Here is a 13,804-nt window from a genome sequence, read left to right on the forward strand (position 1 = left end):
TCATTTACTTAATGACATTTCTGCTTAGAACTTCCAGTGGTTTATTCTGCATACAAACCAAATAACCACAGCGCTAGATTTACGTAACTGTGCGTGATGTCATATAGCGCTCAGCAATAGTTATGGGTGGTCCAAACAGATTTTTATGCAAGGTCAACTACATTATATAGCTTTTTTGAACTGTGTTGAATCCTGATGCATTATTTTCAAGTAACTTCTTACTGATGTGAAAATAAAAAGCTGACTGATTGTTAGTAAATGTTACATGTAGAATGTACATTCAGTGGTTTTAGAATGGCCTTGCTATTAAAAAAAAAATAAAAAAAATAAAATAAAGCCTTTTCACAATGAGGTCAGGAAAGTTGGCAGTGGAGGGGTTACAGAAAAAATGATTCCAGATAAGATAAGTACCGTACCTATTCTATTGTTAACCTTCATTTCCTGCCATAATGCGGAGAAATGATGCTGCATTCAGACCAAGTTTACGATTTCAAAGCAAAAAATAAAATAATTAGGATGTCAATTATTACAGAATATCAGCAATTAAATAAATTGGAGAGTTAAAATTGCATTCAGTACGGGTATGGCCACCAATTCTTTCATTGTAACGGCATAAGACATGGAATAAAGAACCTGCATTTTGGACTAAGCCATTCTCTTCCATTTACTTGCAAGATAATATAAAGTGCAGGAGCAAAGGCAGCATAACCAGAGCAGAAAACCCTTTTGCTGCCAGGACTCTCATTACTATGCACTCTGACTGCAAAGGATGAGGGGTGGCTAGTCTCACCTCTGCCCTCTGCACTGATAAAACATGCCTTCTTATGGCTAAGTAGCATTATCTAGTGTACTGAACCAGTGTTGGCCACCTTTACATAGAAAAGAGAAAAGAACTTTATCTGTAAATGGGCAGGCGGATGTGGGCATGCTGATGATCAAGAAGCCTTGGCACAGAGACTGTTTCATAACCCTTGCCAAGCATTTGCTCCTTAATACAGGGTGGGTGAATGTCATTGATGAGATACTCCAAAGACTGAAGGCTACTGCTAAGAATAGAGGTATTGCAGAGGGTCTTGCTGGGGATGCTGGTTAGTCCATCTGATGGATGTACCCCTAAATCCCTGTGACCATTGGCAAGTTCCTGTGGATTGTAACAGTCACTGTTGGGTGTGACCAAGATACTGTTCCAAGGAGGGGCAAAGTACTGACCAACAGAGAAATTGCCATGCATACCAACACAGTTCAGTGGGGAGGAACTGACTTTCTCAACGGCACTGGCAAGAGTATAAGGACGAGACACTCCTGGGCAGACTTCAGGCGACTTGCTGACTGCTCCTCCTCCTCCACTGCCACTACTGTATATCCGGAGTTGCTGCTGTTGTTTCTGTTGCCAAATAAGGTAGTCCATGCCATCCTGGTAGGATCCAGCTTTGGCTACCACTGGGGCAGATCCCAATGCCATTTCTGTGCCAGACCTACAGTCTTGTAGGACAGTGCCTGCATAAGCCACAGTGCCACCGGTCATAGCAGTAAAGCCACTGGTCATTCCCTGCTTAGCTGGGCTGGAGTTAGTAACTACCACACCTTGACAAGCTTGGTGAGAAGCCTGAGCCTGGCACTGTTGGTTGATCTGGTAAATGATGCTTTGAATAGAGGGTAAGTTGGACTGCTGGAGTGTTAAATTTCGACCTGTTAAAGGAATGACTGAAGTTGCCACTGTCACATTGGGCGGCACTGGTGCATCCATCTGTTTCTGATTCGTAATGTAACTCAATTGTCCATTGCAAGGTTGGCCTTGTGTTAAAGTGCTTGACATGGGGTAGGGAGCAACACCAACCTGCGCTGAAGAAATTTTAGTCCGTTTTCCCTCTACATTCTTTACCACACTCTTACTAGAAGACTTAACAATAGCAAGAAGGCCTTGGTAGCCACTTGTGTGTATTGGGTAAGGGCTATAACGTTGGCCTGTAGTGTCATAGCCATTTACAGTCCTGTTTAGGTGCTTGTGCTGGGGAACCCTGATGTTGGTGGGGAAGATCTTGATAGTCAGTGGGCTGTTAGCTACTTTTTGTGCGTAGGCATCTAGTTCGGCAGGGCTTGGGTATCTTGTGGTCTGTACTGGTGTAGCAGTTTCACCTGTAACAGAAGAGAGAAATGTCATTGTATTTAAAATACTGTACACAAAATGGACAAAATACAGTGTTATTAATCTGCAAAAAAAATTAGAAGGTAGAACTGTGAAGATGTATGCAGGAGATATTGAAACTTGAACATATACTGGAAAGGGCCACAAGGCTGAACAACCGCGCGTACTAGTCCACACTTAGGGCTCGTTCACACGTGAGCCTAGGGGAGGTTTTTGACAGCGGATTTCGCGTCAAAAAACTCCCCTTACAATGGTGGTCTATGCAGACCGCCAGGCTTCTTTTTTCCGCTAGTGGCGGGCTGCTGCTAGCGGAGAAAAGAAGCGACCTGCCCTATCTTCAGGCAGAAGCCGCGCGGGTTGTTGTTTCGGGAATGTATACACTTAGACCAGCAATAAAGTAAGAGTAATTACCAGAGGTTTATTGTAGAATGGCATAAAAAAGGTAAAAAAGGAAAAAGTTTAAAAACATTTTTTAGAAGAAAAATAGGCAAGCATTAGCAACATGGTCAAACACAACAGATCTGTTATTAGATTTGCCTAAAGCCTTATTTCAGCCATTTGGAAACTTCTGTCACTCAAAGAGATTAAACATTCTCCAACTATTTAAGAAAAACATCAAAAATGCAAAATGTAGAATGTTCCACGATGCATTGTTAATGATTATAGCTGTAAATTATGTCTAATGCCTTGTGTCTTCAGAAAGAGAGCATTTTTGATTACTAAAAAAAAGTCCATATTTTGTGAGATGGCAGTTAATAATTTAATGACAGGGGAGGAAAGAGCTGTCAGCTCAGAACACGTTTGTCTCTATTCTTCTGTTAAAACAGACAAAAAGAGCCTTAGAACTGTGGCATTTGGTTCCACCCAAAGTACTTGGGGAGACAAAAATGACTGAACCGCTGTCGTTAAAAATCCCCTATAATTAATGAAAAAAATCTGTAATTTAAAATTTAACCTCTTAAAGTCTGCCTGCACAAGGATGCTACAATACTGGGAGGGTTAATAGTGCTTTAGCAGCAAATGTTTTGACTATTAATGATAACTTTCTAAGCATTATTAAAGGTTGGCCTCCAAAGTCTCATGTATACCACCATATTCTAGCACTGGATAACCTCAGAGCAATATGGATCCATAATACAGGACCCAAAAGATATGTTCTCTCCTGTAACAGTAGGCTTCTGAATTCATGGGGAATATTTTCCGTAAAACTGTGTAGAACTCTGAAAACAAATCTAACATAAATCTTACCATATTAGGCTAAGAAGCTCTGCGCAAAAGACCGCTTTTTTTTTCCCCCTGCAGCACTTTTTACAGATGGTCCACAGATTTTTCCATTGCAGACTTTGGCCATATTATATCTATACCAAAAACACTGGCGTTTAAGTAGGTGTAGTTGGCATGCTGGGATTTACAAAAATGCAACGTTTTTTGAAATCGCAACATTTCCAGTGAGCATATTTTTCTGTAATGTGTGCATGGGATTAGCCAGAATCCCATCTACTTTGCAGCTGCTGTAAAGCATCGCAATTTTTTCATAACATGGAGCCCTGGCTTATGGAGCCCCCCTTCCCCACCAGAATCAATGCAGAGATCAGCTTCATGACATGATTCCAAATGAAGGCACTATACAGTGGAATGCATGAGGCCTCTTGACATTGTAGAAACAGCAGTTTTTGTAAGACCTTAAAGGGGTTGTCCAGAAATTTATTTTTTTAAATGACAAAAGACCAAATATTTTTTATCAAATTATATATATACATATGTTTTTAATTATGGACAACTCAAACAACATTTAACCTCAATAACAGAGCAGTATGTAGAATTTTTTGGAATTTCACACAATCAAGATGTGTTAAGACTACAACAGAGAAGTCAGTGAGAATACATATCAAAAATACAAGACTTTCTAGATTCAAATTCTGCGCTCTATATCATTTTTCAAATTTAAGCATCTCTCACTTTCTGCCAGAGATAGATTTTGGGAAATGCATGTATCTGAATGTATTCCGAGATTTTGTGTTAATGTTGCAATGTTTATATTTTGTTCCACAGTATTCTTGTCGGTTTTGTGGTGCTGTAGCACAATGTATTATATCAGCTGGTATAATGCGTTACGCATTCTAAATTATTCTTGTATAGAGGACAGATTAAATTATACATTGGAAACAGATTTGCCTTTAATTGGTACATATTTCATGCGTAGATAGAAGATAGGAGAAAAAATTGCCTTGCCGTAATAACGAAAACAAATATAAAAAGAACATGATCAAATAAGAATGGATCCCAACCAAACTTCCAAAAATGAATACAGCACTTGGCTAGTGTTGTCATCAGTTTTAGGAAGTCTCCTTTTGTCTTCTGCTCTGCCTACGATGCAAAGATGAGTGCTTATTGTTTCTTTATAATACAAGTGAGGATAACATGCTGCAATAACAATCTCAAATCAATCTGATCATTCTTTTGAGATACAGAGACAGATTTGGCTTGCTGAATAAAAGCCACCAAGTTATCTTCCAAGCAACTTTACATTTTTTTTAATTTTTTTTTTTTTAACAGATTGTGATATTTGTGAGAATCGGAACAAAAGTTTTCAGAATGATCACTTGTTACTGTCAGTCATCTGAATTTAGCCAAAGTCAGGAGTTGATATGGAAGGGGAGAGGGGTGGGGGAATTATTATTTTTTTTTAGATTTGGTTAAAAAAAACCAAAAAACAAAAAAAAAACCCTGCATGTCTGTGTGCTTACAGGCATTTCCTTCTTTTCTTTTTCTAGCAGAACAACTTCTAATTTAATCGTTGGACACCTTGCTTGTCAATGAAACCAACATATAATTAGGCCAAGGCCTGTGTAGTGAAACACAGCAAAAAATAGTAAAGAAAAAAAACCTTGGCAGAAACATGTTTTTTTTTCCATAGCATTTTTCTTTAGGTTTTCGCAGAGTTTTTCTCTGCGGATTTTCTGCCCTCATTATACCTGCATTTCCGCAAGTATAATTCATATGCTGCGATTTTCGAATTTCATTTTTAAATGCAGTTGATCTGCTGCTGAGTTTTGTCTGCAATGTGTGGTTGGGATTAGCCAGAATCCCATTCACTTTGCAGGTACTCTAAAATGCTGCGTTTTGCAATTCTTCAGCATAAGGATGGATCGCTAAAAGTAAAAAAAAAACAAAAAAAAAAAAACAAACAAAAAAAAACAAACACATCAGTGTGGACAGTAATACTATATTATTTGGTGACAAAATACAACCAAATGCAAAAATCTGATTAAAAATGATACAATTTATTAGACAAATGCATCGAGGTGGACGTTTATGGGATATTTATTCATGAATATCAAGTGAATTTGATTTTACTGTGAATTATCAGTTTCCAAATTGCAATTTAAAAGTGTATATCTCGATATGGCCGAGCATATTATGTGCTATGGATTCAATTTTTACCATGGGTCATTAGCGCTGATGTATTCTCATGTTTTAACAGTTAATCATTCATGAATATGTGCACGCTTTCAATAAAAAGCCTACATACTGATGACATATTTCCCTGGTGTGCTGACTTGTTATATGACAACTAAAAACATAAATGCTGTAACATCTTGGATTTTAACCCATCGCTATACTCCAGTTCGTCATCTAATGTTTTTTTTTTTATAAATTTTTTTTTTTTTTTTTTTGACATGTTGTAGAAAAGCTGTTTTTCTTTCTTACAGATTTTGCTGAGGTTTTTTGAGCTAAAGCCATGAGTGGATAAAACATAATGCTTCCTTTATATTGCAGTGTAAGTGTGATATATTAGGTACTGGTAGAAAAATGCCCCAGAGTGGGCATACCATATGTGAATGTTGAGCCACTCCACTGGCATGAAGGCCCAGTGCGATCCATGAAAGATAATCGTATTTTTATTTTGTGCATTATGTGATCTAGTAGACAGTAACACATTCACACAACAAAATATTCAGTGAATCAAAACCATTGGCTTAAAGAGGTTGTGCCATTACTGTCACTTATCGCCTATCTACGCAGTAGGGGATAAGTGTAAGATTGCTAGGGGTCCGACCACTTGAATCTTCAGCAATCATTCAAAAGGTGGTCTGAAAGTCCCCCCAAGAATGAAGCAACATTATGCTGGTAGTCTGTTCACAACCATCTCCGGCAGCCCCATAGAACAGAGCCTGATAACCCAACCGTTTCGTTCACATAAAGGATTTGGGGGGGGGGGAGTGTTATGGGTGAGACTTTCAGGCCGCCATTTTCCTGATCAACAGTCAGATACTCTGCGGTCTGACACCGATCCTATGGAGAGGGGATAACTGTCTATAGATACAACCCCTTTAAGGCCCATTTATAAATCTACGTATACAACTTTTTCTACATACATATAAATCTATACAAAACTGTAAATCTCACTCCAGCAGTTTATGCATATTGCAATAAAATGAGATAAACCAAACACCAGCCTGGTAATTTAAGGTTTCGAGGGAATGAAGTCCAACACAACACAAACCTCATTTTAACCCAGGCAAAATAAAATGAATGTAAAATACATTATAGAAGTAATTTCATGGGTGTTTAACCCCCTCCAAAATACACACAAGCGCTATTTATGGAGTAAGGAAATCAGCATTTTTATAATAGACCCAAAAAGCCCTGTACATGCAATTTTACAGATGATCAACAAAATTAACACTCAGTTTGTCAAAAGCTCTTCATCCAGATTTTATGGCCTCAATATTTGGTTTTATTGAGAAAAAGATGTGAAAAAAAAGTTTTTTTCTTACGGTTTATTATTTCCTTTCCATGGAACAAGTGGCCGCATTATAGATTTAGTATGTCTGTTTTGTCAGAGTCTACAATGAATACTTAGATTTTTTTTTTTTTTAGGTTGAGGCTCATTTGACAGTTTCTATAATTTTATATGTAGAATATGATTATTCCTATTTAGATGAACCGAGAGGTCAACAACTATGCAGATGACTGTCGCTATATTGTAGGTCCAGACATTGATCTCTAGGTGGAGAAAATGAAGTTGGTCGTAAAGTGTATATAGGTTTATGGTGAATTGAAAGAAATAGCTGTCGGTTGAACAAGCGCTTGGCTGACAGTAATTTCACGTGTATGGCCGGCTTTACTTTATGTCCTTTTGACAGCTTTCAACACCTGGTGTGCTGTAGTGTCTGACATTCTCTTTTATATTACGAGCGATCGCCATGCTGGACGCTGAGATATACTAAGCCCCATTCAACAGCAGTTCTTTTCACAGTACTTAAACCCCACCTCCTGTATGATATTAAAAAAAAAAAAAAAAAATTAGAAACAAAAAAACCCCTCACTAGTATATGGTGTTGTATGTACTATAAAATAAAACCGTATTGTTACAATGTTTTGCCATTTATTTTTTTTTATTGTCACAATAACAGTACTCTCTGTAGGTGGCTACATACTGGCAGCTTTCTATGAAAGTGCATCCTACATCTTTAGCTGTAGTGGTATACTGGCTATATTCATTATTATCCTGCTGTTTGGCCCAAGAACCAGATTTAGAGTTCAATTCGGCCACATACGTTAAGTGCCAAGTGGATGATATCCAGCTGTTCAGTGTTCAGGGCAAGCAGCAGGATCTCTTCCTGCATCAGAAGTCTGCTATGCTAGGCATACAAAGCTATTTTTTTTGTTCAATACTGAAAATATCAGATACTTCCAAATGATCTCAGATCCCTTCACTGGATATGTGCAGCTCTGCTTTTTCAGATTACAGCTTGTTGATAATGTGAGTTTCCATACACATTTTAGATTTTTACTTTTTCGGTGAGAGAATTGATTCAGGTACTCCGCGTATTGCCATCTTTCATGTACTGTATAAATCTCAGTCCTCTGAAAATACAGATTTGCAAACTTTCTTTGACTTTTTGAAGAGGATCTGATAATTGAAAAACTCATTTATCAGCCATAAATGGAGATATTGCTTTTAACCATTTATCACTCATGCATGTAGAGATATGCTTGCATTTATGTGATACCTACCAAAGAAATACATTGAACTGAAAAAATTGTGCAGTCCCATTTTAGCGGTGTAATCCACTAGTGATGACCTGACAAAAAATCATCATTATGATAGGGAATTGCGGCGAGCAGGCGGCTACATACCAGTGGCGTGGCGAGCAGGCAGCTACCTACCAGTGGCGTGGCAAGCAGGTGGCTACATACCAGTGGCATGGCGAGCAGGCAGCTACATACCAGTGGAGGGGCGAGCAGGCGGCTACATACCAGTGGCGGGGCAAGCAGACGGCTACATACCAGTGGCACGGCGAGGAGGCAGCTACACACCAGTGATGTGGCAAGGAGGCGGCGGCTACACACCAGTGGCGTGGCAAGGAGACGGCAGCTACACACCAGTGGCGTGGAGAGGATGCGGCTACACACTAATGACATGGCGAGCAGGTGGCCACATACCAGTGGTGCGGCAAGCAGACGGCCACATACCAGTGGTGCGGCAAGCAGGCGGCCACATACCAGTCATGTGGCGAGCAGATGCAGCCACTATAACTCCATGACAAGCAGACAGCCATGTGCACATAAACCCACAAAATGTTGTTGCAGTTTAAGGCACCGATAATGGAAATGTAATTTTATCTGGTAAATATCAGTTCTAACCAGTAATTATGTAGAAAAAAAAAAAACTCTTTTCCTATATGTGTTCATCATAATAATAATCATACATAATTTCTGCTGTATGATATACACAAATATATCATAGACATAAATTCGGTCCTTTAAAGCAGTTTATTGAGAAGTAGATATGCTTTGCCTACTTAAAATTTTCTTCCAGTCCTAAACTATGTCTTATCATATGATGATAAACGCTCCTTACTTACTAACCGCTCCAACGTGCACATTTTACTGCATTATTTACTATGGGAAAAATTTGCCTCTGGTTGCATGACCGGCATTTACATGTTTTTGCATATTAACAGAAGACCATGTACATTCAAATACCAGAACTCGAGAAGATTTACCTTTCAACTGAAAGCAAACAGGTGACCTTTAGGGCACTGTGAGGTCAGGGGGCCATTCAGGTTATAAAAACAGAAGAAATTGTAATGCTAGAAAGCAATTCATAGATGAAAGAATGGAATCTTAACATCCAGCGCTGGTATAATAGTGCTTTATAAATAAATGCTAGCACTGATCATCCACTAGAAGCAATGCTAATTGAACAGAAAGAATACCATCATGATGGGCCGCAGCACACTCCATTAAATCAATGTTATACGCTAGTTACAGGTGTCTGAAACAGGAACCTCTATTAACCAGTATATTAAACTCATTTAGCTACGGCCTTTAGAGTAAAATTTTATGCTGATGGAAATTGTAATAAGATCTTTCAGTGTGGAAAATAAAATGCAGTCATTTCAATGAGATGTGGCAGACATAGTACAGTCTATCATTGTCTATATTTTTCTTAGCCAGAATTCCAGAATTCAGTTCTAGTGCACACTCAGAGGCAAATTCAAGAGAATGGCTACAAGAAAAGGGTTTGTCTTGGATTTCACGGCCTCATTAAAATAGGTGAAATCCACAGCGAAAAATCAAAGAACTGACCTGCTGCAGGTATTAAAATATCCACGTCAAACCCCCCCCCCCCCAAAAAAAACAAAACAAAACCAAAACCTGAATTGGGGGACAACACAGGGGCTCAGTGTGGCCTTGCAGCGCTGGAGTTCAAATACCCCAGGAAAAACATCTGCAAGAAGTTTGTATGTTCTCCCCATGTGTGCGTGGATTTCCTCCCATTCTACAAAGACATACTGATAGGAAAAAAAAACCCGTACATGGTGATCTCTATATGGGGCTCACAATCTACAGTAAAACAAAAACAAACCCTGAATTGTACATGATTTTCTACAAAAATGCTGTGTATTTTGTACAACATGTGCATGTATCCTACACGGTGTTCCAAATACTTTTAATAGCTTTTAGCTGAATACACATTACACCAATGGCTACTCCTCCTTACGCTCCCTTATACACATATAATCAGATAGAAGGCTGATCTCACTGAAGATCACTGGGTTTGGTCAAGGTTATTGAGGCCAATGGCCCCATGTTGTGTAAACATTGCAGAAAAAAAAAACATGGCGTTTCATAGTCTCTGCAAAGTGGATGGGATTATTGCAAATCCCATCCACACATTGCAGAAAAATACATGCAGCTGACAGTTGCGGTTTTGGAAATTGCAGCATGTCAATTATACCTACAGAAACACCGGCAGTTTCCCTATAGGTATAATTGAAGCAGGAAGTCTGCAGAGGAAACCTGAGTTGTTGCTTCGCTGCGTTTCTTGCAGCGCTTTTTTTCTTTTTTTTGCTGAGGCCGCTACGTGGGGCCTATATGTGTATTTGCACATTTATTTGTAAACCACTAAAGAAAAACAATGGGTCAAACGTATTTCAGTAGCAATTGCTGGATTCAATTACAATATACAAGAAATCTAGAAGTATATGGCATCTCCACCAAGCATATTCTCCTGCCACCAGGGTCACCTACAGTGATAGACATCATACCTTTGCTATGTATGTCACTTTTGGAGATTTGGATAAAAATAGCAAAATGCAATGAGCCAGTTGCTGCTTGGACCCCTCCTCTTGCTGCTATGAGGTAACCCACCCTACTCAATGAACTTTCAGGCAAGAGGGGGGCAAGATTGGTGCTCTTATAGCTGAAGTGACATGCATAACAAAGGTATGATGTTTATCACTATAATGTGCTCTGTAACATGATGGTGTAAAGAACTCCATGAAAATCTCCAACTATCGACCACAGCTCACACAGATACCAAATTAAACCGGTGTCCGATGTTCTATACTCTAGGAATGCTACGGATATGGGATGTAAGAGCATAAATAAGCGTTAGGAATAGAGATGAGCGAACACTAAAATGTTCGAGGTTCGAAATTCGATTCGAACAGCCGCTCAATGTTCGTGTGTTCGAACGGGTTTCGAACCCCATTATAGTCTATGGGGAACAGATACTCGTTAAGGGGGAAACCCAAATCCGTGTCTGGAGGGTCACCAAGTCCACTATGACACCCCAGGAAATGATGCCAACACCTCTGGAATGACACTGGGACAGCAGGGGAAGCATGTCTGGGGGCATCTAACACACCAAAGACCCTCTATTACCCCAACATCACAGCCTAACAACTACACACTTTACACACTCAATACCACCTCTCTGACAGTAGGAAAACACCTTGAAACATGTGTATTTGGCACTTGCAGTGAGGAGAGCTTGTCACCAGCAGTGAATTTGGCCCTTGTAGTAAGTTGAGGTTGGCACCAACATTTGTTTTGAAAATCAGGGTGGATTGAGCCTCTAACCAGCAGAGTTTGGGCAAATTCATGGTGGAGGGAGCCTCTAAACACCCCAGTTTGGGCAAATTCATGGTGGAGGGAGCCTCTAAAAACCCCAGTTTGGACCAATTCATGGTGGAGGGAGCCTCTAACCAGCCCAGTTTGGGCAAATTCATGGTGGAGGGAGCCTCTAAAAAACCCAGTTTGGACCAATTCATGGTGGAGGGAGCCTCTAACCAGCCCAGTTTGGGCAAATTCATGGTGGAGGGAGCCTCTAACCAGCCCAGTTTGGACCAATTAATGGTGGAGGGAGCCTCTAACCAGCCCAGTTTGGACCAATTAATGGTGGAGGGAGCCTCTAACCAGCCCAGTTTGAACCAATTCATGGTGGAGGGAGCCTCTAAACAGCCCAGTTTGGGCAAATTCATGGTGGAGGGAGCCTCTAACCAGCCCAGTTTGGACCAATTAATGGTGGAGGGAGCCTCTAACCAGCCCAGTTTGGACCAATTCATGGTGGAGGGAGCCTCTAAACAGCCAAGTTTTGGGAAATTCATGGTGGAGGGAGCCTCTAACCAGCCCAGTTTGGACCAATTCATGGTGGAGGGAGCCTCTAAACAGCCAAGTTTTGGGAAATTCATGGTGGAGGGAGCCTCTAACCAGCCCAGTTTGGACCAATTCATGGTGGAGGGAGCCTCTAAAAAACCCAGTTTGGACCAATTCATGGTGGAGGGAGCCTCTAAACAGCCCAGTTTGGGCAAATTCATGGTGGAGGGAGCCTCTAACCAGCCCAGTTTGGACCAATTAATGGTGGAGGGAGCCTCTAAACAGCCCAGTTTGGGCAAATTCATGGTGGAGGGAGCCTCTAACCAGCCCAGTTTGGACCAATTCATGGTGGAGGGAGCCTCTAACCAGCCCAGTTTGGGCAAATTCATGGTGGAGGGAGCCTCTAAAAAACCCAGTTTGGACCAATTCATGGTGGAGGGAGCCTCTAACCAGCCCAGTTTGGGCAAATTCATGGTGGAGGGAGCCTCTAACCAGCCCAGTTTGGACCAATTAATGGTGGAGGGAGCCTCTAACCAGCCCAGTTTGGACCAATTCATGGTGGAGGGAGCCTCTAACCAGCCCAGTTTGGACCAATTAATGGTGGAGGGAGCCTCTAAACAGCCAAGTTTTGGGAAATTCATGGTGGAGGGAGCCTCTAACCAGCCCAGTTTGGACCAATTCATGGTGGAGGGAGCCTCTAAACAGCCCAGTTTGGGCAAATTCATGGTGGAGGGAGCCTCTAAAAAACCCAGTTTGGACCAATTCATGGTGGAGGGAGCCTCTAATTAGCCCAGTTTGGACCAATTAATTGTGGAGGGAGCCTCTAACCAGCCCAGTTTGGACCAATTAATGGTGGAGGGAGCCTCTAAACAGCCCAGTTTGGGCAAATTCATGGTGGAGGGAGCCTCTAACCAGCCCAGTTTGGACCAATTAATGGTGGAGGGAGCCTCTAACCAGCCCAGTTTGGACCAATTAATGGTGGAGGGAGCCTCTAACCACCCCAGTTTGGACCAATTCATGGTGGAGGGAGCCTCTAACCAGCCCAGTTTGGACCAATTCATGGTGGAGGGAGCCTCTAAAAAACCCAGTTTGGACCAATTCATGGTGGAGGGAGCCTCTAAACAGCCCAGTTTGGGCAAATTCATGGTGGAGGGAGCCTCTAAAAAACCCAGTTTGGACCAATTCATGGTGGAGGGAGCCTCTAACCAGCCCAGTTTGGACCAATTAATGGTGGAGGGAGCCTCTAAACAGCCAAGTTTGGACCAATTCATGGTGGAGGGAGCCTCTAACCAGCCCAGTTTGGACCAATTAATGGTGGAGGGAGCCTCTAACCAGCCCAGTTTGGACCAATTAATGGTGGAGGGAGCCTCTAACCACCCCAGTTTGGACCAATTCATGGTGGAGGGAGCCTCTAAACAGCCAAGTTTGGACCAATTCATGGTGAAGGGAGCCTCTAAAAACCCGTTTGGACCAATTCATGGTGGAGGGAGCCTCTAACCAGCCCAGTTTGGGCAAATTCATGGTGGAGGGAGCCTCTAAACAGCCCAGTTTGGGCAAATTCATGGTGGAGGGAGCCTCTAACCAGCCCAGTTTGGACCAATTAATGGTGGAGGGAGCCTCTAACCAGCCCAGTTTGGACCAATTAATGGTGGAGGGAGCCTCTAACCACCCCAGTTTGGACCAATTCATGGTGGAGGGAGCCTCTAAAAACCCCAGTTTGGACCAATTCATGGTGGAGGGAGCCTCTAACCAGCCCAGTTT

The 13,804-nt window shown here is 41.4% G+C and overlaps 1 protein-coding gene across 2 annotated transcripts in view; it reads right to left on the bottom strand.

Moving 5' to 3' along the window:
- Positions 1–331: 331 nt before the first annotated feature.
- FAM222A (family with sequence similarity 222 member A) overlaps positions 332–13,804 on the bottom strand; it is a 78,784-nt gene continuing 65,311 nt past the window's right edge. For both annotated transcript variants that reach the window (XM_075276611.1, XM_075276612.1), the window contains exon 3: positions 332–2,136. In XM_075276611.1, the coding sequence (XP_075132712.1) occupies positions 896–2,136 (1,241 nt within the window). In that variant the 3' untranslated portion in view covers positions 332–895. The remainder of the gene's footprint in view (positions 2,137–13,804) is intronic.

The sequence above is a fragment of the Leptodactylus fuscus genome, chromosome 1 (assembly GCF_031893055.1).
Source record: "Leptodactylus fuscus isolate aLepFus1 chromosome 1, aLepFus1.hap2, whole genome shotgun sequence".
Classification (NCBI taxonomy): Eukaryota; Metazoa; Chordata; class Amphibia; order Anura; family Leptodactylidae; genus Leptodactylus; species Leptodactylus fuscus.